A 27353-nucleotide genomic window follows, 5' to 3' on the forward strand; every position below is an offset into this window, starting at 1 on the left:
CACCTCTCTGTATGGAACTGCCTGTCCACTGCCCCAAGGTGCTGGCTGAGACAGCATCTCTTCTCTGTGCTTCTCACTGGCTTACAGACACCCCATGAGAGACAGGGTGGCAATGTCCTGTTTCCTCGGGCCAACCTTGGTTTCTACGTGTTGTCTTGGCGGGAATTACTAACAGGGTCCCCTTTCTCTTTCAAAATGTCCCAGATTGTAGAATCAATTATATACGGTCACTTTAATTATACAGTCTCTCCCAGAATAACTGATGGGTAAATTTTCCACATCCTAAAAGAATGTGTGGGCTCCTTGAGGGCTGTATTCCCAGTGCTGGGCACTGTCCCCAGTGCTGAATAAAGATAAGACAAACTGGTGGACAGCCTGAGTACCTTCCCTGCAGACAGGAAGCAAGGACATCAACCTCGATACAACTAACATCCAGGTTCTGACAGGAGGCAACATCACATGTGTTAAATAAAATTCTCCTTTGCTCTTGTAAATTTACCAGTGAGAGATCAATCTGGAGTTAAGGGTACAGAAGTGGAGGACTGGCTGAGATCTTGGCTGTGTACCCAAGGGTAGATGGACTGATACGCTCTGGGCTTCATTACCTCTCTGATGGTTGTGAGGGGACAGCTGTTGAGATGGGGAGACAAAGGGTGATGGGGAAGATAACCCAGATGGCTGTCTGGTGAAAGGAGCAATGGCAGGCAGAGAGACAGCAGTATTCTGAACAGCATGAAGAAAAATCCACTCCACTGTGATAAGAGACAGAGAAGCCAAGAAATGTGAGGAAATGCGGAGGGAATGGAGATAGAAACGACCTGGCAAATGAGCTCTTTTTCGTCATCTAAGAGCTCAAGCCAAGGGAAATACTATCTAACAGATTCGCTGGATAGTAACAGAGTCCCCAGACACATCTTTACAAAGCAAGACTGTGGCGACTAGTAGTAGCGATGGCAGAAATGCCAAGTGGTTCTCGCTCTGATGGAATTATCCTGTTTACCGGCAAAAGTTTAGATTCTACTTCGAAGTAACGTCATCCAACTACTCAGTGTTTCACAAAAGGGTCAAAATGACCAGTTGGGGGCGTTTCTTGAGCTTTGAAACTCCTATACGAAGCCACTCATGAAATCAGGATGAGATGACTGTAAAATCGCTTGCAAAATTTTGTGTAAAAAATTAAGGTATAATTTATAGAGAAAATAATCCACCTTTTTTGCTGTACAGTTCTGTGAGTTTTAACAAATGAATGTAGACATGTAACCACTGTCATAATCAAGATCTAAAACAATTCCCGCACCCCCCAAAATTCTCCCATGCCCCAAAATAGTCAATCTCTCCACCCACTCCCAGCCCCTGACAAGCAGTGATCACTGTTTTTTGTCTGTAAAGCGTGCCTTTTTCCGGTCTGTCATATAAACGGAATCATACAGCATACCAAGCTCACTGTCTTTTAAAGTCAGCTTCTAACTACATGCAAAAAATACATTAAAATTGGTTAATACATTTTAAAAAACACTGTCTGGATTATGGCTATTAATATTTGGGGAAAATCTTTATTTCTTTCTTTAAAAAGCATTTAAATTTCTATAGTATTAAATGCTGCCTAGAACCTTTGAAACAATTTTAATGTGTTTAATTAGAAATAATGGGCCATTGTTTTACTCTCTTCTGAATTGAGGCCATTGTAATAAAATATATACTATTATAAGCAATAGCATTCAAGTGAAAGCCCCGTTTTTAAAGATAATTGGCTAATGTGTTTTAAGTACCACTAAGTGAAACAGAAAAGCTAAACATTCTTTAAAACATGCCAGCTGTGGCTATTTCTTCTTGCATACCAAGCCTATTCACATTCTCCAGGGTCTTTTAGAATTTTCCATGGCTTAAAGGAGACAAAACTTCCTGTTTTATTTCAAGTCTTTTGAAAACATGTGGATTTAAGTGAATGAATCCAACAGCACTAAAATGTTGAAATTTAGTGAAAAACCATTGGATGCTCAAAGGGTAGAGCATTTCTGTTTATAAAAGAAAACCTCCTTTCTGAAGGGTGAAAAGCAGAATAGTTTTTCTCAGTACTGGATGATACAAATATCAAACCAAAAGAAGGAAAAAAAACTCTACTCAGAATTAATATTAGTAATTTAAAAGTTTAGAATATCTGCATTCCAGGTGACCTAACTGGACCCTGACTTAATATATCAATTGCTTTATACATTGTGACTGTTAGTCATTTAAATGATATTGTAAAAACAGGCATCCTCGAATTACATTTAAATTTCCATAAGCTTCAGAATTAAGATACAGACCCTCCTTTAATGTAATGATTTACTGTCTAATGATATGTACCTTCCTAGAAACTTTTATCCACTGTCATGGTTTCAGCTACCATCTGTATACACATAACACCTAAATTTCTATCTGTAGCTCAGGCCGCTCTCCTTAGTTCCAGATTTAGAGAGTCAACCTTTAAAAGCACACAGATATAGCCAGTTGGTTTGTCAACAAGCATTTCAAACTGAAACAATTTCAAATTGAATTTATCATATTTGCCCTCACCTCTGCTCCTTCTGTATTGTTCCCTGTCTCACGACAGGGATAGGTCTATCTCACGACAGGGATAGGTCTATCTCACGACAGGGATAGGTCTATCACGATCCTGACGCCTGAATTGGAAATTTAGGATTCAGCCTTGACTAGCATCTTCTCTCCAAATCTTTAATGGAGTCCTCTGTCCTGCTGATTTAACTTTTTCACAACCCCTCAATACTTCTCTCCATTCTCATTGCCATTTCTTTATTTTAGGCTCTAATCCTCTCCTGTTCAAACTGCTCAATTGCTGCTAACTGGGAATCTTGCCTCAAGTTCCAACTGCTCCGATTCATGCTCTCTACTGCCACTGTTGTGACTTTTTTTAAACATAAACTTGATCTTTCTCCAGGACACATATCTGGAGAAAACTATAATTCGAAAAGATACATGCATCCCAATGTTCACTGCGGCACTATTCACAATAGGCAAGACATGGAAGCAACCTAAATGTCCGTCGACAGATGAATTCATAAAGAAGATGTGATACATATACACACACACACACACACACACACACACACACACACACATACACACACACACACTTACATACATACAATGGAATACTACTCGGCCATAAAAAAGAGTGAAATAATGCCATTTGCAGCAACATGGATGGACCTAGAGATTATCATACTAAGCAAAGTAAGTCGAAAGAAAAAGACAAATACCATATGATATCACTTATATGTGGAACCTAAAATATGACACAAATGAACTTATCTACGAAACAGAAGCTGACTCGCAGACATAGAGAACAGACTTGTGGTTGCCAAGGGGAAGAGTGGGTAGGGTAGGGAAGGATTGGGAGTTTGGGATTAGCAAATGCAAACTATTATGTATAGAAAGGATAAACAAGGTCCTACTGTATAGCACAGGGAACTATACTCAGTATCCTGTGATGAATCATAATGGAAAAGAATATGAAAAAGAAAGTATACATATGTATAACTGAATCACTTTGCTGTACAGCATAAATTAACACATTGTAAATCAACTATATTTCAATAAAATAAATTTTTAAAAAATAAATTTGATCTTTTAACTGCTACCTTATTATGTTGCTTTCACAGGAAATAAAGCCCAAACTCTATTTCACTTGGCTTCCTGTGTCATTCACAATAAGATCCTCGCTTACCTCCATGGCCTCGCTCCCTCTGCAGCCCTCCCGCCTAAGTGACTTTTCACTGAGTTGCACTGAACATCAAATGCCTATTCTTGTCCTTGCCTCTGTGCCTTTGCACAGGCTGTTCCTCCTACTTTGAGCACTCTTCTCCAGTGAATCCTAGTCATCGTTCAAGCCTTGGTATAGACACTACATCCTCCAGAAAGCCTGCTCTGCACCCTAAATTGGAGATGGGACCTCCTCAGATAATCACCGAACACTCTGTATTTTGTCAATTGAGTTTTATTATAAAGGTCCTGTGTTACCTGCCTGATACCCTGAAAATCTACAAATAATGGGATTAACTTCTCTGGTGAAAATTAAATACCTAGTGCCTAGCACACAGTAGGTATTCAAAATATTTTCAAATGAATGAATGAACACTTAATTTTAAGAGCTCAGGAATCACTATGTGCATTATAAGCCCTTGTTCTCTATTCACAGAAGCTTTACTAAGACCTCTGTTGGGAAGTAATCCCTTTATTACCTTAGCTTGAAATGCTCTCTCTACTTGAAAGCACTAACTGATTTCTTCAAAACCTTTCTGTAATTCAGGCGTCTCGCTCACTTAGATCTACATTACTATGGCTGATGCAAGATTCAAAACTGTAACTGTGCTGATATAAAAACTTTCAAACTAGATAGATTATAATTATTCAAACATATTGTGTGGTTTACATAGTAGACATATTTATCAATTTATATAATTTTTAAAAGACATATTTAATCCTTGAATTTTCTGATTCAGGCTTTGAATGATACTATATATCTACATAAATACATAGGTATCTATGTTTATATCATACTATATATATATATATGTATGTATATATAGGCTTAATCAAAAGTGCATTTGTCAACAGCCCATATGCTAGGCTAGAGAAAGCTTTCCTATTTATCGTGTCTTATTCACTGACAAACCCATGTTGATCCACCAAAAAAACCCCAAATAAACAAAACAAAAACCGAAACACAAGAAAAAAAACTAAGTAAAAATTTTATAGATTTAAAATCTTGCCATAAATATCCCATCAAAAATTTTTGCCTTCTCTTATATTTTCAAATGCATCAATGAATTCATTTGTCCCCAAGATGAGATTTGAGTCTGCATGTTTTATGTTGGAACAGCCCATGACTGAACAACCACAATAAATCTATCATTTAAAGTGCTTCCCCAGTTTGGCTTAAGCCTGCAGACCGAGAGGGATGGACATGGCGCTTTTGTTGCCAAGTGATGGCTGAGACCCACTCTGATTTCACATGAACTTGGAGTAGATTCAACTCTGCAACTTGTTCCATAATTGCTTCTAGCAGCTTTTCCCCTAAGCATCAAGGCCCTGGCATATCAGTGCTTTTGCTGTCCAAAGAGATAAAAGCAAAATCCAAACCACCAGACCTAGTGCCATGTACTGAATATTAGGGTTTCCCCCAAATTTATATGTTAAATCCTAATATCCAATGTGATGGTATCTGAAGGCAGGGCCTTTAGGAGGTGATTAGACCATGACGGTAGAGCCTTCATGAATGGGATTACTGTCCTTATAGACGAGACCTCAGAGAGCTCTCTGGCTCCCTTTCTGCTTTGCTGAGGATATAAGGAGAAGGCAGCTGTCCTTACCAGAATTCAACCACGCTGGCACCCTGATTCTGGCTTCCATCCTTCAGAACCGTGAGAAGTAAATTTCCACTGTTCAAGCCAGCCAGTTTATGGTATTATGTTATAAAAGCTCGAACTAAGATACCTAGGAAAGACTGCAGCACTATGGAGCCTTCTCCTAAACATGTTTCCTCTTTTAACCTTATTTTTATACCTGACAGTTTCCTTATTCACTGGGGAGATGTTAGAAATACTTAATACAAAGTACAGGGTCAGTAAGCTTGAAAGGGTCAGAGAAATAACTTTTATGAACATAAGACATGGTTGGAGTAACCACCACTTTCCCCCCTTTCTTCTTAAAACATAATCCCAATTTCTCATTGGGCACACTCCCACCCAGGAAAGAAATCTGTATTTCCCAGCCTCTTCTGCAGCTAAGTTTGGCCAGGGAATTAATTTCTGACCAGTAAGGCATAAGGAAAATTATTGGATGGGGCTTCTGGGAAGATTCTTAAAAGGGAGTAAATGTATCTTGATTTCTACCTTCCTCCTTCCTGTCATTGGGGGATGACACTGGGATGACATTGGGAAGGATGCCTTGGGAGGCTGATGTCCCAGCAGCCGTCCTGGTTCCTGATGTGAGGATGGTAGAGCAGCAAGATAAAAGGGGCGTGCATCTCTGATGACTGTGGATTCCAGGTAGTCTTAACTGCCTACCTTCTAAGAGACCAGCCAGCCAATGAACTGCCCAACCAACCAACCAACAAATTCTATCTCTTTCAGCCACTGTTACTTCCAACTTTTTATCTGTAACATAACCTCGTTTTCCTGATCAGTGGATCTACAGATATCAGACATCATGGTAAATGCTTACTTTATAGCAACTGTATAAGGTGGCAATTATTCTTTCTGTTTTATAGATGAGGAAATTAATGTTCAGAGGCGTTACATAACTGACCTAATGATACCAAGGTAGCAAGTGGCCAAGTCAAAATACCAGGTGAGATTCTAGAATTTAAACTCTTTCCCTGCATTGTCCCATCACTCTCTAAAGTGGGAGTAAATCTCTCCTGTGTGCCTTTAGCTAAATTTCTTAATCTTTTATCCCCTTTTAAAATTAAAATTAAGATTAAAAACCTCTAGGCACTACTGTGAGGACAAGTGGGTTTATTATTTTGCAAAGCATTTAAGTCCTTGGAACATAATCACTATTTAATTTATGCATACAATTAAAACTCTAAAATGTTTTTGACAACAAAAAGTCACCAGTTATACACGAACACTTAACTTCCATCACAGCCAAAATTAACTAGTTTGTGCCTATAATTGTTTAAACTGGCTTCAACAACTAAACTCCAAATCACTAATTAATCTCCTGTTCCAGAAATCTATTCTGTGCCGCCTAGCACTTAGTTGGATTGTGTTTTGTAACCACTCAGCTGACAACTTGGCCTTGTCCTCCTGCTGTGGCTGCCTTTTAACGGAGGTGTCTCCCATAAAATATCTGAGGGAGAGCAGATTGTGTTGTCATAAGCAACTCACAAAAAAATCTTTGGGACTGTAATCTAAAAGCAGCGCAACCTGCTTGTCTGTCTACAATAAGACTTTGCAATTTTGGAAAAGTAAATCTACATTTCTTAGTCTAAGAAATTGTTTGTTTGTTTTCCCCCATCTCCAAAGAGAATAATTTGGACCCCATGACTTCAAAGGATGAGACCACCTCTCAAATTCGGGGCTCCCTGTACACAATGTGGCATTGAAAAAGCTTGATGGTTATGCCCTAGCTATGGGGCTCATCCTGGCTATGTGACTTTAGGCAAATTACATAATTTCTCTAAGCTTTAGTTTTCTCATTAGTAAAAATGGAGATGATAATAAGATCTAACAGCACAGAGTTGCAGAGATATTGAAAGGAGATAATACGTGTAGAGTTCTGTATTAGTTTCCTTTTTCTCCAATTACAAGTTACTGTAAACTTGTTTAGTGGCCTAAAACAACACAAATGTATTATCTTACAGTTTGGGAGGTCAGAAGTCCAGTATGGGTCTCAATGGGCTAAAATCAAGGTGCTGTCACGGTTGTGTTACTTTGGAAGGTCCTAGAATCATTTTCTGCTCCTTCAGGTTGCTGGAAGAATTCAGTTCATTGAGGTTATGGGACTGAGATCTCTGTTTCCTTGCTGTCAGCTGAGGATTTTCCCATTTTATAGAGGAGTCTGAAATTCCTTTGTTCATCGGCCCCCTTCTACCATCTTCAAAGCCAGCAATCCCAATCAGGGTCCCCCTCATGCTGGAAATCTCTCCTGCTCTTCTCTCATTACCTTACATTTCTTTCAAACACTTCCTCTGTCTTCTTCCCCTTTCAAGTGCCCAGGTGAATACTTAAGGCAACCCAGATAATCCAATATAATCTCCCCATTTTAAGGGCAAACGGTTAGCAACCTTAATGCCATCTTTAACTTTCATTATCTTTTGCCATGTAATGTAATAATGTAAATCATATGTCTTCAGGATAAGGACATGGACATGTTTGGGGCCATTATTCTGCTTACCAGAAGCTTTCAGCATAATGCTCCAGCAGGTAGTAAGTACTCAATAAACAATAATGATAGCCAATACTTATGTTTACTCTATGCCAGGTACTGACCTAAGTGCTATACGGATATTTACGTCTTTTATCCACATAGCAACCCTCATAATGTGAAGTATGTGCTAATATCATCATAACCATTAACAAATGAAACACACAAAGTGTAAGTCACTTCGTGTAGCTGGCAGAAGAAAACAGATTTGAACCCCAGCAGTCTGGGTCCAGAAGCTGTGCTTTTAAGTAGGCCCCATTCTGCCTCTTCATTTTAAATATTATTACAGTAAACAGGAAATCAAGAAAGCTTCTGCTTAACCTAATACCTGTAAAGCTAAGTTATTTCAATAAAGGGCAACGGCAAGATTGGTATTCATCTGGCGTATGCTGCCGTCATATATTCTCTTTGCCCTGTGATGCTCTGGGCCACCAGGAGCTGAGAGAGGGCCTGGGTCCAGGGCTCGCATTCCTTTGTCATCCCAGTTTGAGTCTTACCAGGCAAATGGGGAGGAAACTCCTTTCTAAAATATTCTATGTTGGAAGAGGTGAGATAAATCTCTGTTTCTAGATTTCAAAACCTGGTGAGTATCATCTTGAGAGTATTACAAACAAAAATACTGCTATTGTGGTTCTTGGAACACCTCACATTTTATTGAAATGCTACTGCATTTCACTTCATACTGAACACCTACTTTGGCATCACGATGGAAAGTGAGAAGCACATAAATCACCACCTTTCTGGACAACAGAATACCTTTCAGTCTCCTGTACAGGCACATCTCCTTTCTTCCAGGAAGAGAGCGCCCTGGGGGAAGCTCTGGGTTTACAGTCCAAGCTGACCTCGCTGCCCACCTGCACCTGAATCAACTTTTTCATCGGAGTCTTTGAAAAATCTGGAGCAGAAGCTAAAAAGGACGAAAGAAGAAAGAATGACAATTCCATGTCTGATTTCATTTCTTTAAATTCCCGTAAATTTCAAAGGTTGACTTTATGATTTTTTAAAGTTTCTTGACACATAAGATATCGGTACTTGATTTATTTGATTGACTGGGTACCACCTACAGGACGATTTCAATGCTTAAAAAGTAAGTCCTACCATTGTGTTTTCTGGCAAGTTCCAATTCCTGAGACAATTACTTTATATGAGAATTTTTAAAATTTACTATGAAGTTTTAAAATAGCTCAATCATGAGTTTATTAAAACTAAAAGCACTTAATAGAATCTTGAAAGTTTGTTCCATGAGGACAACAGTAGGGTTGGTCTCTCTTGTGACTTCAAGGACATAGATGTGGCACAGGGCCTGGCACTCATTAGATGCTCAGTATGTTTTTAGAATGAAGGCCGAGTACTGAATTCTTATTCTCTTGTATAAACAGTAACAAGATCTATTACAAAATTTTCACGTGGTTAGCTTTAACTTCCAAGTTGGAGAAATATATTATAACATGCATTATTATATTAAGTTACAATATTCCATTAAATACTATAATATGTAGAAAACATTATGCTGGCTAATAATGGATGGAATGCTGATCCTGAAACAATACCTGAACATTCAAGAGACATAAAAATGTATCATTTGAATTAAGTATGTTAACTCAGAAAATCATCCTTCCTTATACTGCAAATGCAGAAAAAAGTTAAGAACCCAGTGCATTTCCCCAAATAGCTAATCCCCTGTCTTATGTCATATCCCAGTTAATATAACTTATTTTTTATAAGTGGAAATCATAGAAGGAATTATACTATATATATATATGTATATATATATATATATATATATATGATTGCAGATAAAGAAGACATGTTATCCAAAGGTTGCTGCCCTTAAGAATTAGGATCCTGAGAGAGTAACTTTCACTAACACAAATGAAAAATACTTTTATATTTCAATGAAATCTTTTTTTAAGCATAGATCATATATTTTCCCATATGAAAACCCCATGCAACACTGGGTAGGGACCCATCCATTTGAAAGATGAATAAACTATGGCTCATAAGGTTAATTTAACGTAAGAGCACAGCCACGCTTCGACTTAAGATATGGGCAAATCCCACTTTCTTTCCGTCATGACACCCCACTTCTCTGTCATGGATAACACTAGCCAGATTTTGAGTTGATGATCTGCCCCTCCCAAGCTTCAGTCTTCCTGGTGCATATAATTTGTTTCTTAACTGCCAGGCGCCAAGGAAGACCTGTTTTCCTCAAACCAGTGGTTTTCAATGAGACACTTCACATTTCGGGCTAGACAGGACTTTGTTGTGAGAGGCTATCTTGGGCATTGTAGGATATTTAGAAGCTTCTCCGGCAGCTGCCCACCAGATGCCAGTAGCACACGCTAGCTCCCTTCTTCCCCACCTTGCCCTTACACTGTGACAGCCAAAAAGGTCTCCAGAATTTCCCACTATCCCCTAGGGACAAAATCATCCCCAGTTGGGAAATACTGAGTTAGATCAGGGCCTTTCAACCTTCTGGCCATTTGGGTTGGACCAACCATGGGTACGTGACTCAAATCAGGTACATGGGGCCAATGACATGTAGGACTGTGACTTCCATCTGAACAATTAAGAAAGCCATCCTTCTGCCACTAGATTGACTGTGGTAATGAAAACAACATGCTGGGTAACATCATATGGGGCCAGAGAGTGGTGATGATGTTTGAGCCCTGGGTCAAGTCCAGCTGAAATCCAAATTCTCCATTTTAATAACACTGAGCAATAAACTTCCTCCCCTTCTCCTCCTCTTTCTCTCCCTCCCTCCCCCCTTCCCCCCATCCCCTCTTTCTTTCTTATTTATACATACTATGTTATGCTCTGACAATTTTGGTTGGACTTTAAGTCATTTGCATCTTAAACTGTTTTTCTGGACAACTGCCCTAAACATGATATAACATCTCCTTTCTTCTCCTATACCTAAAGTACAAGAAAAAAATAATTCATAATTTCAAGTACTTGAGCCTTGGTCAATTAAAGCTTTGGTCTGCCGAATGCTTGATGTTTTCAGCAGAGTTATTAAAGACAAAGACAACTCCTTTTAGATCAAAAAACTACTGATTTGAATTTTGATATTTACTTTTATGGACCAGCAACAGAGAACACCAGAGTCACTTATTCTCTTAAAAGGTACTACTTAGTTGGTACTGCTGGAGTTGGATAATAAGGATGTCTTAGGTCAACACACTCTCCTTGTTGCTTCTCTTCTTCGATCTTTGGGCCTTAATTCTGGTCATAATTGCTGCTTTCCCTTAGAAATCATTAAAATGTGTGCCTTGATTAGAAACCCTGCATGATTCTGCTGTGATACTGAAAATGCTATTAGATGTAGGAATCTAATATGAAAAGTATATATTTCTGCTTCTGGCAAGTATGGAGGATTTAAGAAAAAAAAAAAAAGACAAGAAAATTAGTCTTACCCACAACCTTGAGCTCAGCACTGGAATAGACGAGACCATGTTTGTTCTCTGCTATGCACTGGAACATGCCAGAATCGGTCACATTTAGGTTGGATATTGTAAGGGCACCATTTTCTATCTGTGTTCTCCCCTACATGATAATAAAAATGTCTTGTATGTACCATTTTAGAAGAAAAAAGATAACCACTGAATCTTGTATCAATCATACACAAACCTCCTTAATTTTTCTCATGGGATTAGGCAAACTGACCTGAAGTTTAAACGTTTCCCTTATTTGAAACAGTGAGAATTACTTAACATAACAGCTAGCATTGGAAATACTAATAAACCTCCTTCAATCAAAAAGTATATCAGTAAAATAAATAACAAAGCACAATGTAAAATATTGCAACTATTTCATTTTTCCCCGTGGATAAAGTTGCAGACTTTAAGAAATCTACCATGCTTCCCACCCCATCAACTGGAAAGGTTCTCACCAGTTTTTAAAATCATGCAAATTGAAGATATTATACATTATGTATTAAAAAGGGTTCTGGGAAACACATTTATTAAAGGTTCGCAGGTATTATGAATGGTTATGTGTAGAAATTTGAAGGAACATAACTTAGTACACAGTTTTTAAAAAGAGCAAAAATTACCTGGCTTGAGAAGAGAAGTGATTGAGAAAATAAGTACTCGTGTAACAAGGTAATGAAGTAATCGATACATTTATTCTCCAGAGGCCATGCAAGTTATCAAATACGAAAAAGGAAATTACATTCTACATTTTATTAACGTAAAGGCTTCTCTAATTTCAAAATGAAAAAAAATAGTGCAGTGGACCCTTGAACAACAAGGTTGGAACTAGGGCGGTCCACTCATTTGCAGATACTTTTTCAACAGTAAATACTACAGGACTACACGGTCCCTGGTTGGCTGCATCTGTGGCAGAGGAATTGAGGACACAGAGGACAGGCTATAAATTATACGAGGATTAACGCCTGCATTGTTCATGGGTTGACTGTATATCATTTTATGTACTAAATTCATAAAATCACCTTTTCCCAATGAAATTCAATATTGAAAATATTTCCTCCTTGGCACACTGAGTACTTGACTTTATCCTTTTTACCTCTGTACCACTTCTTAGATGAACGTGGCATGAACTGTTCAGATGAATGTATGCAAACTCACCAGTTGACTCTGGCACTGGTCACTAGGGAAGGCATTCATTTACACAAAGTGGGGACAGGGTGGATTAAGCAGGCATGTTACCTTACCTCGAGCACAAGGGCTTCTCCATTTTTCAACCATCGGTAGGAGGGTTTGGGCTTACCACTCGCTCGACATTCCCAGTAAAGACTGTCCTCCACAGCTATTTCCACATCTTTTATGAGTTGAACCCAATGAGGCTTTGCTGCAATGAAAAAGGAAAGAAATTCAAACCACTCCACAATAAAAAACAAATACTTTATCCACATAAATGGATATGACTATGGGCAATAACAGATTAACGTAAGCACAGTGGCTAAAATGATATTTAATTCCCTAAGTATTTACTAAGTGGGTATATGAAACATTTCTATATTTGAGGATGGATGTTACAATCTGCCTTTCCCTAAGTCAAACTCATTATGCTTTCTCTGTTTTTGAAATTCTGGGCACTGTATTACATTCTTCAGATGTCTATTAGTAGGAAAAAAATGCAGGTACACAAAACAGATTTTCTTGTCCAAGTGCATTTTTGAATTATGAGATCACAATTGATAACAACTTAATATGTGAATGACAGCAGATACTAGTCTAAATTTGCACTAAAAATCAGCATCCGTAGAAGAGAAACTTCTACAGTGGAGGAAAAAACTATTTCCTTCAATGTAGAAATAACTCTTAATTAAATACAAACTAGTGAACATCTTACGAACCTCTGTGCAAATGAAAGTGTACGCAGGGAAAGATGGAAAAATTGCTTCAATTTGAATCAAATGATGTTTTATGAAAAAGAAGTAACTCGTGCCACCTTAAATGATGTATGCAAATCAGCTGCACCAGGTTTATTTGTCATTTTTACTTACGTTTTAAAAGACACTTGGGAAATCCTTTTACAGATGAAAGCAATGTACCACTCATGATGAAAGTCATTCAATACTCATAGTATATTCAGCCAAGTCTCAGCTTGTGTTTTAGGCCCGAGACTAGGAGGTGAGATGTCTTCCTGGTTTCACATTGCATTATGCATGGGATGTGTACTTCGGGATTTACATTTGCATCCTCCATATGCAGAAACAGTTTATCTATTTCTATTTGATTTCAACCATGGGAAGGTTTGTCTTTCCCTTTCTATCTCATAAAATTGCTTTTTTTAATAACTGAAATTGAAATGAAAATATAGCTATTTCGCTTTTAGAGAAAATGTACCCATCTGAGCTTTACCTTATTTTGTTTTTTAAAAAATATAAACGACTTGCCCAGTCTGAAGTGTAGTTCAGTCCCAAATCACTCCTCTCTACTCTATATTAAAACACATTTTCTTCTTTCAGGAATTATCAGCCTCGGTGGATGGGGACTACAAATAAACTCACACATGATCCCTTGACTAAGACTCAAGTTTCTAGCAAAAATTTCCACTGGCTCCTCATATTACTGTTCTCCAAATGGGAAGATAATTTGCCGGAATAAGCCAATCCTGAGATTACAACTGGTACATTTATTGTGGTATTTCCCCTTATTCCATCATATGAGATTCAAATATTCTACTGGACCATTTTTTACATGAAATATTAGAGCAGATAAGCAGAGAACTGTGCAGCATTTATTGAATATACTAGTCTTTTTTAAAAAATAAATTTATTTTATTTATTTATTTTTGGCCATGTTGGGTCTTTGTTGCCATGCATGGCTTTCTCTAGTTGCAGTAAGCGGGGGCTACTCTTCGTTGCAGTGGGTAGGCTTTTCATTGAGGTGGCTTGTTGCGGAGCACAGGCTCTAGGCAAGTGGGCTTCAGTAGTTGCGGCAGGTGGGCTCAATAGTTGTGGCTCAAGGGCTCTAGAGCGCAGGCTCAGTAGTTGTGGCGCACCGGCTCAGCTGCTCCACAGCATGTGGGATCTTCCCAAACTAGGGCTTGAACCCGTGTCCCCTGCATTGTCAGGCAGATTCTTAACCACTGCGCCACCAGGGAAGCCCTGAATATACTAGTCTTAAGCCAGAACTGTAAAGTAGCTTTCATGAAACTTTCTATCTCATTGATTTCTTTTCTTTTTATCTTTTTTTTTTTTTTTTTTTTGTGGCTGGCCCATGCGGCACGTGGGATCTTAGTTCCCCGACTGGGGATCGAACACGCGTCCCCCACAGTGGAAGTGCAAAGTCTTAACCACTGGACTGCCAGGGAAGTCCTTCTATCTCATTATTTCTAATTTGTTTCTTAGGTACGTATCATATTACCTACATAATGGACTAAAGCAACAGTCTACCTCATTTACTAAGAATAGTGCATGATGTTGGTTGTCTATTGTGCATCCATTTCCTCTCTTCTTTATTTCTAAGATGACCCAACTTTTCGTTGAATTATCCTCTCTTCCATCACCTCGCATTGCCCACAAAATCCAGGGAAACCTGACCATATTCCATGTTCCAAAAAGAGGCTCTTACGTTGTTTATGCCAATTCTCCTAGCTGGTGATTGGTTTAGGAATGAACACGCAGCCAATGAGATTTGAGAAGTGAATTGCAAGATGTTTTAGAGAAAGGAAGGATGAACAAAAACTAATGTGCTAGCCACTGCTGGTAGCCATTCTGTGACTGCAAGGGCAACCAACATGCAGAGAAAGGGAAAAAGTAGATAAGGGCAGAAAACACACCACAGAGAAAATGTGCCAGGACCTGAATATAAGGCACATAAATGTCAACTTAGCTTTGGATGTCTTGTCATACAAGTGTTTTATTATTTGTGCAGGGTCACTGTTCCATACAGATAAAAACATTCCTATTGAAACATTAAGACAGTTGGAATATCCTGTGTTTTCCTGTCATGGTCACTTCTTACCCTGGGTCAGGTAGTGGCTGCTTAGAAAGGAGAAAATAAACTAGGACTTGTTTGCGGTCGACTTAGAGCTATACAGCCACATGGGTTAAGTGTCCCCAACTTATCTCCGTATCATCCCACCAACATGTAGAACTTGACACCTGGGAAATTCCAACTTGGTGCTACGTATTCTAACCTAATCCTGTTACAAGATGGGAGAGTTAGAACACGGAGTGACTCATACTATTAAACCATGCCTCCATTTTGTTCCTGACGGATCCTATAACCTTACCATAAAATAAGTTTCAATCTAATCACACATAATGTACGCACAAACTTCACATTCTTTTGAAGGGGTTCGTAATAAGCTCTATAATTTTAGTATTTGTCTTTGCAAAGTTTTTCCTCTCTGAAACATTTTATATACTGTACAAGTTTGCACTGAAAATTATTTCAAATTCCAGTTTTTGAAATAAACAGAATATATTGCCATTTGCTTTTCACAAGTGTTCAATTCCTATTAGTTTTACAATGTTTCTAATGATTAAACTGCAAAAATATATTCACTGAGCTTACATGTTCCCATATTTAATAGTACATTTTGTAAAATCATTTATTTCTGCTTTCTAAAACCTGCTTTCATCAAAATACCTAGTATATTTTTTAATAAAAGGGATTTGAAAGCAAGTTTGGGGAAAAGGGATAATCTAATTTTCCTACAAATGGACTTTAAATAAAGGTAACGTTACTAACCTTTCTTTACCCAAATTGAGCAGTACATCAAATAACTGTGCTTACAAATTAAAGGCAGCAAACATGGTACACCTACGCTATTGGAAAGGATAGAATAACACTGAGGAAGTCAAGTAAGCCTGGGTTTATGTGGTTTGTCTAACGCAGTAATTGCAAGTTTTCCCAGTAGACAGTTTCTTTCTGCTTAGTGAAGACCATAAAGAAAGATACAAAATCCCATTTTCTAGAGGTAAGGGCAGATAGAAAGATCTCTCCTTGTTACGGTTAAGTGAGTAAATGGTTACTCTTAGGAAAAAAAGTGAAATATTTCATTATCATATCAATCAGTTTAAAATGCAGTACGAGTATATCATGCCTCCAACTTCACTGCAAAAATTAATTTTTTAAAATTCCTTCCATGATAAATATCCTCATTTAACAAAATGTAGAACAGAAAATGCTGGACACTGGGATTCTGCTAAAACCTCCTACTCACCCCCACCCAGTCCCAATAACAATAACTTTTAGAGAGATCAAAAGTTAAAAATCCAATATGCCCAAAGTGAAGGCTCACCATAGTAAGTGAGACGCCCCCTGGCGACATTTCTTCCTCGTGAATTCTCAGCAATGCATTCATAGGAACCTGCATCTTCCTGTTGGAAGTTGGGGATTTCAAGCACACCATTGGACTTCCTCAATTTAATTTTAGTGGAAAAAGGCAGTCCGTCACTTCTTCTCCAATTAATCTGAGGTACAGGACTAAGAAGAAATTTTTCAAGTTATTTGCTATTTTAAACAGGTGTCTGGAAGCCTTTTAGGCTTGACAAAATAAAACTTTCTTAGGATAGAACAAAAAAGGCACAGATTTTCAAATGCAGAACACAGCCAGTTGTCAGTGATACAAACCTGCAAATGCAAAGATTTATCTCTTTAAGTTGATATTTTAATAAAATAAACTGTGCATTTCCTCTAGTTAATTCATGATTTAGAGAAAAAAGTCTAATGTATACTCACTGTATTATAATACAACAAATGAACAAGCAAAAGAAAAATAACACCGATTTAGTTTATGAAATTAGGCAGACACAGTCATTCTCCGTAAATCTCCTTTAAAGTTTCAAACTAAATTATACATGTACATTTCCCCTGTATTTTAATTTTTTCTTTGCTTCTAAATGAAAGAAAATTTTAGAAAAGAAGGAAAAGAAGAGGCTGTTAAAAGCTATCTTGATCTCTTACAGCAACCTAATATTTTAGCGTATCGGTATAAATGTTACAAAACTTACTTTCCAAGGGCAAAACATTCCAACTTCACAGTTGAACCCTTAGCTGCTGGAAGAGTTTCTGGAAACTGAACTTCTATTTTCGGTTCATATTCACCCATCACTCCTGTGAATCCACAATACAAAATTAGTGGTTTCAACGTTTCCTTTGGAATTGTCCCATTTTTCTTAAAACTTTTCTTTTTTTTTGCTCTGTTTTGAACTAACTCTTCCTTATGATTTGAATTACTCACTAGCCGTCTGGTAGGTACTTTTAGAAGCAGTGCTACCTTGGGCCAAACTTGCGACATTAATAAATATGTGGGAACTTTGGATTCCGTGATTCCTAAGTTACAGCTTAAAGAGCAGTTCTGAGAAAACCACTAGGCCTTTTACATTATATAAAACGAGAGGCTTTTTTATTCTGTATGCAATTTGGACATTTCTAGTCAAACCGAAATATACAATGTATTATGAGTTCTTAAAATATCCTAAAGAGCAAAAATTATGGGAGGAAATTTACTTAATGGTACCCTGGTAGCACAGACACCAATCTTAAACTAATTGACTACCAGGAGACAAGAAATGGTAACTTAATAAATGGGAAAGGTCAAATTCAATTATAACTGACTGGAAAGTATTTTGTGGCCATGGCATTGTGCTGTATCAGATACGGTTTTGCATAAGTGGGACAGTTACCCAAGCTTCCAAATCTGCTTACTCTGCAGTTCATGGGCTCCCTTGAAACAGTCATTGAGGGGCTGAAGAAACACCTGTTTTCCTTTTTTCCCCTCCAGTTTTATTGAGGTATGACTGACAAACACTGCATGTACTTAGGTTGTACAATGTGATTTTTTTAGGGCATACAGTGTGATGATTTCATATATGTACACACTGTGAAATGATTACACCAGGCAAGTTAACACATTTAACACCTCACAATTACTATTTTCAATTTTTAAAATTAACTTTTTTTTCTGTAGTGAGAACACTTAAGATCTACTCTCTAAGCCAATTTCAAGTACACAACACAACGTTACTATATAATCACTACGCTGGTGAGGGTAGGGGAATGGGGGAGATGTTGGTCAAAGTGTACAAACTTTCAATAATAAGATGAATAAGTTCTGGGGATCTAATGTACACATCTTTTCTTTTAATTTTCTTTAGAGATGCTTTTTAGCCTATAACAAAATATCCAAAGCTTTAATAACCTCAAACTGGCAAAAATAAGGACTGCTGACGTCACGGGAACGCAAGGTGAGCCCCAGGCTCAGAGGGCCTTGCGTTTGGCTTAATGACCTATTGCCACCATCTTGAAATTCTTCATAATTTTTGAACAAGTGACTCCTCATTTTCATTCTGCACTGGTCCCTGCAAATCAGGAAGCCAGTCCTGAGTAAGAATTATGTACAGGGACCTATGGTTGACGGAATCATTTTAGCCATTGTACTCATAAATATTTTTTCTTCTGAAAAAAACCAAAATGATAATTCTTCAGGATATACTTTTCACTTCTCTCAATTTGTTTTTTCTTGTATTCGCAACAGCATTTCCACTCAGAATTGCCCCTTGAAACATTTCCTACCATCAGAACGTAGCACCAAAGGAGTTGGAGAACCCAGCACTCTGGCGTTTGTCACCATACTAGTCACCACACACGTGTAATTTCCCACATCCAGTGGTTCCACCTTGGCTATGTAGAGGTGGCCTGTCTCTTGAGAGACAAATCTCCGACTATCTTCTTCGACAAATGATGGATATTCATTGAAGATCCAAGCATATGATAGTTCTAATAAAATTTTTAGAGAAAAGAAATTCCATCATGAAGGAAAATTTTCCACAGTATATTAAAAATATCTGAAATCACCTTTACTGCAAAGCAATGCTGAGTGCTTTTATTGCAGGTCATGAAGAGAAACGGTTATGAGACATGATGCTGTGTTCATTCTAAACTATTATGGAGGTCACTGCTGATTAGCATTCTTCTGGGAGCGATATTATCACTGTCATCATTATTGCCACTCCAGATACCTCCTAACAAGTATCTTTGGCTTCAGTCTTGCTCCCTTTTATTTTGTATCTCCATACTACATGTCCCATGATCTTTTAAAATTACCAATCTCATCACGTCAACTCCTGACATAACACTTGCAGCAATTCCTCGGTAGTCTCTGGAATAATGCAAAATTGCTTAACATGAAAATGAGACCCTGCATGGTTAGGCCCCTGCTTACGGCTTTAGCAACTGAGAAGCCCAATACTCTTTCTTGCATCTGGGTTTTTATATATGCTGCTCTCGGAGGCTGCAGTGTCTTTTTTCTCTCTCCAAGGCTTCTTTCCTTTTCAACACCAAACCCCATTCTGTCATAACTTCCAAATGTTTTTCAAAGCTTGGTTCCAACATCATGAATCACCTTCTCAGAGAAGTCTTCCTCAACCCTCATCCTCTGAGTAAGTGCTTCTGTACAGAGCAACTCTATGCTTATACTACTTAAAGTACTTACCACTTTTTATGCAATGATCTATTTACTTATCTGTCCTCCCACCACTTGGTAAACAAATAATGTCAGATTTTATCCTGCCTGCTTTCTCCTCCTAAAATTAGCAAACTGAAACATCCAAGAACATTTAACAGTCCTCAATAAATATTTATTGAGTTAATTACGTTAAAATTATGCTACTATCTCCTACGTCAGGTCCACTATTAGAGTTTTCCTGAACTTTGGGATCAAGGAAAACTAACTTTCCCTAAAGGAACTGTTGTTTTCCTCCTCTGAGATAATGAGGACTAAATAATACTATGCTGCTTTGTTCTAGATGCCTATATTTTTTAGAAGCAAGTTGTTATTTAAGTATAGTTATTGTGGTTGGTTTATTTGATTCCTTCTTTCTGTGGTCCTATTTTCTTTTACAATTCCACTAACCTTATGGCACTGGTTCATACTGTAATGCTTTTCCAAGAGAATCTTTAGAAAATATATGTAATCAAAATCAATTTTAATGAATAACAAGTTCAAAAATGTATTTAAAGCATAATTCCGATGGTGAAGGGTCTTTCTGCTTGGTAGAGGGGGACAGTACGTCAGTACAAAAATACAGTGAGAAAATGTGTCAGGACTGGGTGAGAGTTCCTGTGGGGTTCAAAAGGAAGGAGCGGTGACATTCTCAGGACTGAAGAACAGGTCTTAAAGAACAGGTGAATATGAAGGGATAAAAGTGCTCCAGGTGGAGGGAAGAGCATGTGCAAGGGGAACAGGGTAAAGGGCAGTTAAGTACCTGATGGAAATGAAACATGATTGTGCCTCTCTTCCATGTTCAAAGCAAATTCTGATGATTTCCAAAGGTTAGCAGGTCAATGGCATACTGTGCAGATGTTCAGAAACAATGGTTTGTAATCTCGAACTGATCTTTATGTCATGATATCATATCAGTAGAGAGTTTCATGAAATTCCACTCAGTCATGTGATAGATCGTGAAATCTAAATTTGTTTGTTGGATTGTATGAAAAGAAATGTATCTCAAACATCCACTCCACAATTGGCTTCCTGTCTACCCTGATGGTGCTTTCTCTTGCACTACTGCTAAACAAACCACAGAGTTGAAGAATGCTGGTAAGGTAGGCTTAATGTGTTCTGGGATGGTTAAAACTGACAGCTGTAAAAGCAAATAAACCTTTAGGCTCTTCCCTTGGCTCTAAGTATCCAGTCCCATCCCAACATTCCCCATGGCCCCATAACCTCCCCTTGCTTTAAAGGAAGCAAAGCAATCTTATTCTTCCAGAGTGTTCTATTTATGATGTGAATATGACTGTACCTCTCCCTTTAATCCAGGGTGAGTAAAACATCTACTGCTCCCTGACATAATAGATCTTAGCTGGGTATTAGAAAAAGTCAATCTTATTAAACTAGTTTATACTAAAGTGAGAGTGGCTGCTGGAAAGAAACTGATTCAGAAATCCTAAAATCTAATAAATTCATGAAAGAAAATATTATACAGCAAGAAGAATGTATGAACAACAGCTACATGCAACAACTTGGAATAAATACTACCTATGTAATTTTGACTGAAAATGTTCGATACCAAATAAAACAAGACTGCATTTGTAGTATTTCTTTTAATCCCAAATTAAAATGGATACTACTTAAATATTGTACTATTATTATATTGTTAAAGAAATATTGTGGCAGCTTTGCCTATATGACCTAGTAATGACTGTTAAGAGAAGTAAGGGAAGGATATCAAAATTAAAATCATTTTAAGGCTGCTCCCAAAATGAGCGTGAAGTAGCGCATATGTAAGAGTCACAGAGTGGACTGTGGTAGACACGGAAGGGTCCCAAGTAGGTCTCGCTTGAGAAGAACCTACTGCATGGCACACAGTTAACCGATGGCCTCCAGCCACTCGTGCAAGCGTGCTGTGGCTGCACTTCCCCAGGTTGCTACCTGCTAATGGGGCTCCAGGGGGGTGTTAATGCTGGCATTCCTGCAGGATTCCTCATAAGGGCAACTATGGCTTGAGGACTCCCCAACAGAAGGGCCACAATATTTTCAGAACTGTGCTGTGCTCTGGCATTCTTCCTGCACAAGTTTTCCTCCCCTCTCTGTTCAAAGCTATCAGACCTGAATCTCGGTCTGAGTCTCCCTCTACCCATTTCTGCTCGCTCCCCCCTTATCCTTCACAGGCACTTCCTCAGGTCTTTCTTTTTTTTAATGTCTGATTCTCTGATGCCATCTTGTAGTCTCCTCAGGGGACCTGAACTGACATGGTGTTGCTGAAATTGAGTAACACACTCGCCTGGGTATTAAAAATTGCCCCTCCCCTTGGAGGAAATGTCTGTTTTCACTGAGTACCTTTCGGATAACTGTCCCTCTCCCCAACCTGCATCCAGATAGTCCCCTCACCTCATCCCCCAAGCTCTTCAAATATACAAACCAATCCCTGGTTGATTCTTAGTACCTGCCCTCCAGACAAGCCCAGATAAGACAGCATCCCAGAGTCAGTGTAAGCCTATCCTGAGACCACCACCCCATCCCCCAACCCCAACAAGCAAAGAAGGAAAAATTCCACCATTGACAGAAAGTTCATCTTTCTCTGCTAAGTTACTGAGCAGAAGCCTTAAACCACTGGCTTACAATGGCCTATCTATTGGAATATGATGTAACTAGAATAATACAATGGTCTTCCTCCACTATTTCTTCCAAACGCATCCTCAGAAAAGTAAGAGAAAAAAAAAAGATCTTTAACTAACAACACAAAAAACTACCTCTAAGGTTTTGAGCTGGAATAAGCAGAAGAAACAGGAAAATTAGGAAGAAAAACCACTCTGGGGATGGAAAAGGTTGTACTGAAAACAGATTTTGAGACTCAGGCAGGTAACCTAGAAGTAAATGCCCAATACGTGGGTAGAGACATAAATACAACTTTAAGAGAGAGCCTGGGCCTAATAAACATAGGCAGAACAGTGGCCCCCAGAAGAAGTCTACCTCCTAATCCCTAAAGTCTGAACATGTTACCTGGTGGGGCAGGAGGGACTCTGAAGATCTGATTAAACTAAGGATGTTGAGATGGGAAGATTATTCTGGATTATTTGGGTGGGCCCAATGTCACCATAAGGGTCCTTATAAGAGGAAAGTCATTGAAATGACATGTAATGTCAGAAGCAGAAGTTGTAGTCAGAGGAAGATATTTCAAGATGCTAAACTCTTGGTTTGAAAATGAAGGAAGGGGCCGTAAGTCCAGGAATGTAGTTGGCTTATAGAAGCTGGAAAAGGCAAGAAAACAGATTTTCCTCTTGAGCCTCCAGAAGGACGGCAGACCCGCCAACATCTTGATTTTCCGTCAGGTGAAACTGGTTTTGGACTTTGGACCTTCAGAACTATGAAAGAATAAATTTGTGTGTTTTAAGCTACTAAATTCATGGTAATGCATTACAGCAGCAATAGGGAAATAATATACATGGCAGAGGCAGTCTGCAGATGTGATCAAGTTGAGAATCTTGAAATGGATCTGGGAGGGCAAACATGTAATCACAAAGGTCCTTATGAGGAAAAAAGAGAGACGGGAGGGTCAGAAGTTTGACTAAGAAAACAGAGAACAGGGTGATGGGATTGCTGGCTGGGGGCCAAGATTGCCAAGGGATGTGGGCAGCCTCTAGAAGCTGCAAGAGTAAGGGAACAAAGCCCTTGATTTTAGCCCACTGAGACTCGTGTTGGACTTGAAGGGGAGCAGAATATACCACCACAAAATATGTCTCTTTGGCAAAAAGATCATTTTAAGTTGATGATTTTTAAGAAGGAGCCGACAGAAAAAGCTCTGAAAGCTTGAGTAGAAATTACACTTTTTAAAGAGACGTTTACATTTTTAAGGGGAATCTCTGTTTGTAAGGATGCCTGTCTCCCTGTACCAGGAAGAAAAGGATGACTAAACTCTTCTCAATGGAGAAGACAAGAACTTAAATCTGCATAACCACCTTACCCTTGTTTACTGTAGTTTTCCTGACCACCTCCCATAACAGGCCTCTTCCTCCCACACCCCAACATTTTCTTTTCTTTTATATTTAAGGTGGTGGCTTGCGCCATTTCAGTTATCCTGGGTAACGCCTATGTATATATGAAATACACACACACACACACACACACACACACTACATATATAAATATAAATGTATAAATATATAAATATATAAATATATATATATATATATATATATATATGGAGAGAGAGAGAGCTTGGAAGGGTAGAGGGAAAATTATTTTTCCTCCTCCACAGGTTTCTGACCTGCAGGACTATAAGATAATAAACCTGTGGCATTTTGAGCCTTGAAATTCGTGGTAATTTGCTGCAGTGGCAACAGGAAACTAATACAAACAACGATGCCAGCTAACAATGAAGTGTTCACTATGTATCAGGTACTAAGTGCTGTAGACACAATTTTCAAAGAAAAGCAAACAACCAAGGACAAAAAAGTGGAGAAAGCCTCCGCTCCTAATGCCTAGGGAAGAATTAGATTTTACATAATCCGTTTATAAAATCAGTACAATTAGGGAGGGGTAATTCCAAAAGTGGTATCAAACTACGATAACCTCAAAGCAAATCAATTAGTGACTGATCGTTCTGTACAAAGATTCAGACCCTTAAAGACGTATGGAAAGAGGGTTTCCCTGGTGGCGCAGTGGTTGAGAGTCCACCTGCCGATGCAGGGGACACGGGTTTGTGCCCCGGTCTGGGAAGATCCCATCGTGCCGCGGAGCGGCTGGGCCCGTGAGCCATGGCTGCTGAGCCTGCGCGTCCGGAGCCTGTGCTCCGCAACGGCAGAGGCTACAACAGTGAGAGGCCTGCGTACCGCAAAAAAAAAAAAAAAAAAAAAAAAAAAGACTTATGGAAAGAAATAAAACCTGTAATGAAAGGTACACAGAATTCTGTAGCACTGACCTACGTTTCTTTATAGATTTTCTCATTGAGATGGAACGAAATATAAGTTTTATGTCTTAGAGTGAAGAGAGAGAAGATCTGCACTATTTCATGTATTGCTTGCATGTCTTTGTTGAAACATATATGGCATCACTCTGACTGAAAACATTAGAAAATCATGTGATTTACTGTGTTCTGAATAAGGTAAAAAAATACCTGCCGTAATACTCTCAGAGTTTATTCATCATAAAAATCTGCATTTGCAATAAATGTTAATTGTATACTGCAAAGTAACATATATATCAAATCAGCATTCTTTGGAGACTTTTCAACATCATTTTATGCATGATGATAAATAAAGAGCTATAATAAAAATGATAATTTTATATACTCAAACAAGCTAGGCCTTACAGAACCCTTCCCAGCCTCCTGTGTATAATGTGCACGAGCACATTGTCCCAAAACTTCTGGGCTGCTGGACATTCTATTAACAATGCTACATGAATATTGGGAATGTGAAATACTTTTTACTAGAGGACAAAGAGGTTTTACCAATCAAAGCCATAAATTAACAAAATGGAGCACTGAAACTCTGCTTTCTAAAAAGTAATATTTGATGGAGGACATCACTCCTCCAATCACATTCCTTCCTGCGTCACTTAAGTGTAAGGCCAGTCAGATTTAACATGAAACATGTCACCTTAGTGTTTACCTGGAGATACATTAATACACATACTACTGACATTTAAGGGTTTACTTCTAGTTCCATTATAAAATTCTATTGTGAGGGGTATCTAATCCTTTGTATAGGCCTTTTCTAGAAGAAATTCTGTCAAATAAAATTGCAGTTGGGCAAATTTGTGCAAGTAACTTTGGCAGTTTTCTGTGGTGCCAAGTGGGAAGTCTGACCTGCTTTTTAAATATTTAAACATATTTAAGTATGTTTAAATAAAACATATTTAAAAGGGTCTGAGAGCTTGCTTGATGTCATCAAGATTTTTATCTTGATTTTAACTGATTCATACAAGTTGGGAAGGAAATTTTGCTACAGAGCTTACACATGACACCACACTGATGGAAGGTCTGGGACACACTCAAAAATCTAAAATGTAGAAAACTGAAGACAATTTAAGTTTCAAAGAAGAACAGACAGATCAATGGTTAGGAATGAAAAGTCTGTACCTCGAAGCAGAAGGGGTCTATCACCACTTCTGTCATTTCAGTGTCTTGTCTTTCAAAAGCTTTTTTGTAAGTTGTTGCTTTGGTGACAATATTATTTATATAGGTTTCCTTGCTTAGCCCATAAAGGTCTGCCTAATCCATTCAGATTCAGAGTACTAACAAGCCTGGCTTGTTAAGGTTCTAAGATTAGGAGAACAATGATCAGGGAGGGAAAACACTAAAGGTGACATCTCTTTCCTCCTTTCATACTTGGGGGACCATGGGTCAGCAAGGAATGACTAGGAGGTCAAGCCCAGACGGCTGCCTGCTTTGTAAACTACATCTTTTGGAACAAACTCACGCACATTCAATTGCTATTGTCTAGGGCTGCTTTCAGGCTTTCAGAGTAGAGTGAGTAGCTTCGACAAAGACTATATGGCCCATGAAGCTTAAAAGATTTATCTGATCTTTTAAGAAAAAGTTTGTTGACTCCTGTTCTAGGTTAATATTATCTCCAGACCAAATTATGAGTTTGGCAATCTTTTAAGATCCCTTGTCTTATTTATTTTTCCTCCTCTTTTCCTTATAGGGCTGTCATGTTGTCCTACCTTTGTGAAAAAATATTTCACAAAGGTCATGCGAGACCGTTAGCCTCTTGTACTCCACATTTCTTTGTTCCTCTCTCTTGCTTTAGTCGCTACCATCAGGGACTACATACCAACCATTCCACTGTGTAATAGAAGCTTCCAAGAAATAATGCAGCCCTGTGACCACCACTTTTAGTTCTACTATTTTCTTTTAGGAATGGGGAGTATCTTCAGTGGGTACCCACATCTTCCATCACATTCTGACTGGAGTAGGCACTGACATCCTTGTCTCATTTTTAGGCTTCTGCCAGGGAAGCTCCTCTCCTAACAAGGGCCTTCATCTCTCTCCTGGTACCTCGGCTGCTAAAACTGATACGGTGCCAAAGTGAAGCTCTTTCTTCCATATTTGTTGAGGCAAAAATGTGTGGTGCCCTCTAGAGGCTATTTGTATTTTTGCTTGTATATACACATTCTTCCTTTCATGAAGAACATTTATTTATTTATTTTTCCAGTGACCCTCCTCTCTCTCATTCTTAGTTCAAGTTGTTTTGGTGGGATTGTCTCCTTGCTGCAAGGAAATTTCAAGATGAGGAAATACAAGTGGGAGCTTGACACTCAATACCTGATGCCTAGCAATGATTTGGGGTTAATGCGGAGACGGACTAGCAAAGACACCGGCAAGCCACTTAATGACATACTTCCTTCGCAAGGGTGCTAAAGAAGCAAGGCATTGCTACAGAAAGTGGTTCAGACATTCATTAGAGAAGATGAGATCTAACAAGGACAGGATGGAGTTACCGTGATGCTTTATAAAGACAGGACAAGACCTTCATGCCACAGACCCAAACTGC

At 38.5% G+C, this 27353-nt stretch overlaps 1 protein-coding gene across 1 annotated transcript in view; it reads right to left on the bottom strand.

Moving 5' to 3' along the window:
• Positions 1-27353, bottom strand: part of CNTN3 (contactin 3) — a gene marked incomplete at both ends in the record, with an annotated part of 237636 nt that overhangs the window by 81866 nt on the left and 128417 nt on the right. The window contains 6 exons of the mRNA XM_082663614.1: positions 8689-8839; positions 11349-11478; positions 12608-12744; positions 16654-16838; positions 17366-17468; positions 18930-19133. Coding sequence (XP_082519740.1) covers positions 8689-8839; positions 11349-11478; positions 12608-12744; positions 16654-16838; positions 17366-17468; positions 18930-19133 — 910 coding nt within the window. The remainder of the gene's footprint in view (positions 1-8688; positions 8840-11348; positions 11479-12607; positions 12745-16653; positions 16839-17365; positions 17469-18929; positions 19134-27353) is intronic.

Source organism: Grampus griseus (assembly GCF_964374135.1).
Source record: "Grampus griseus genome assembly, chromosome: 10".
NCBI classification, from domain to species: Eukaryota; Metazoa; Chordata; class Mammalia; order Artiodactyla; family Delphinidae; genus Grampus; species Grampus griseus.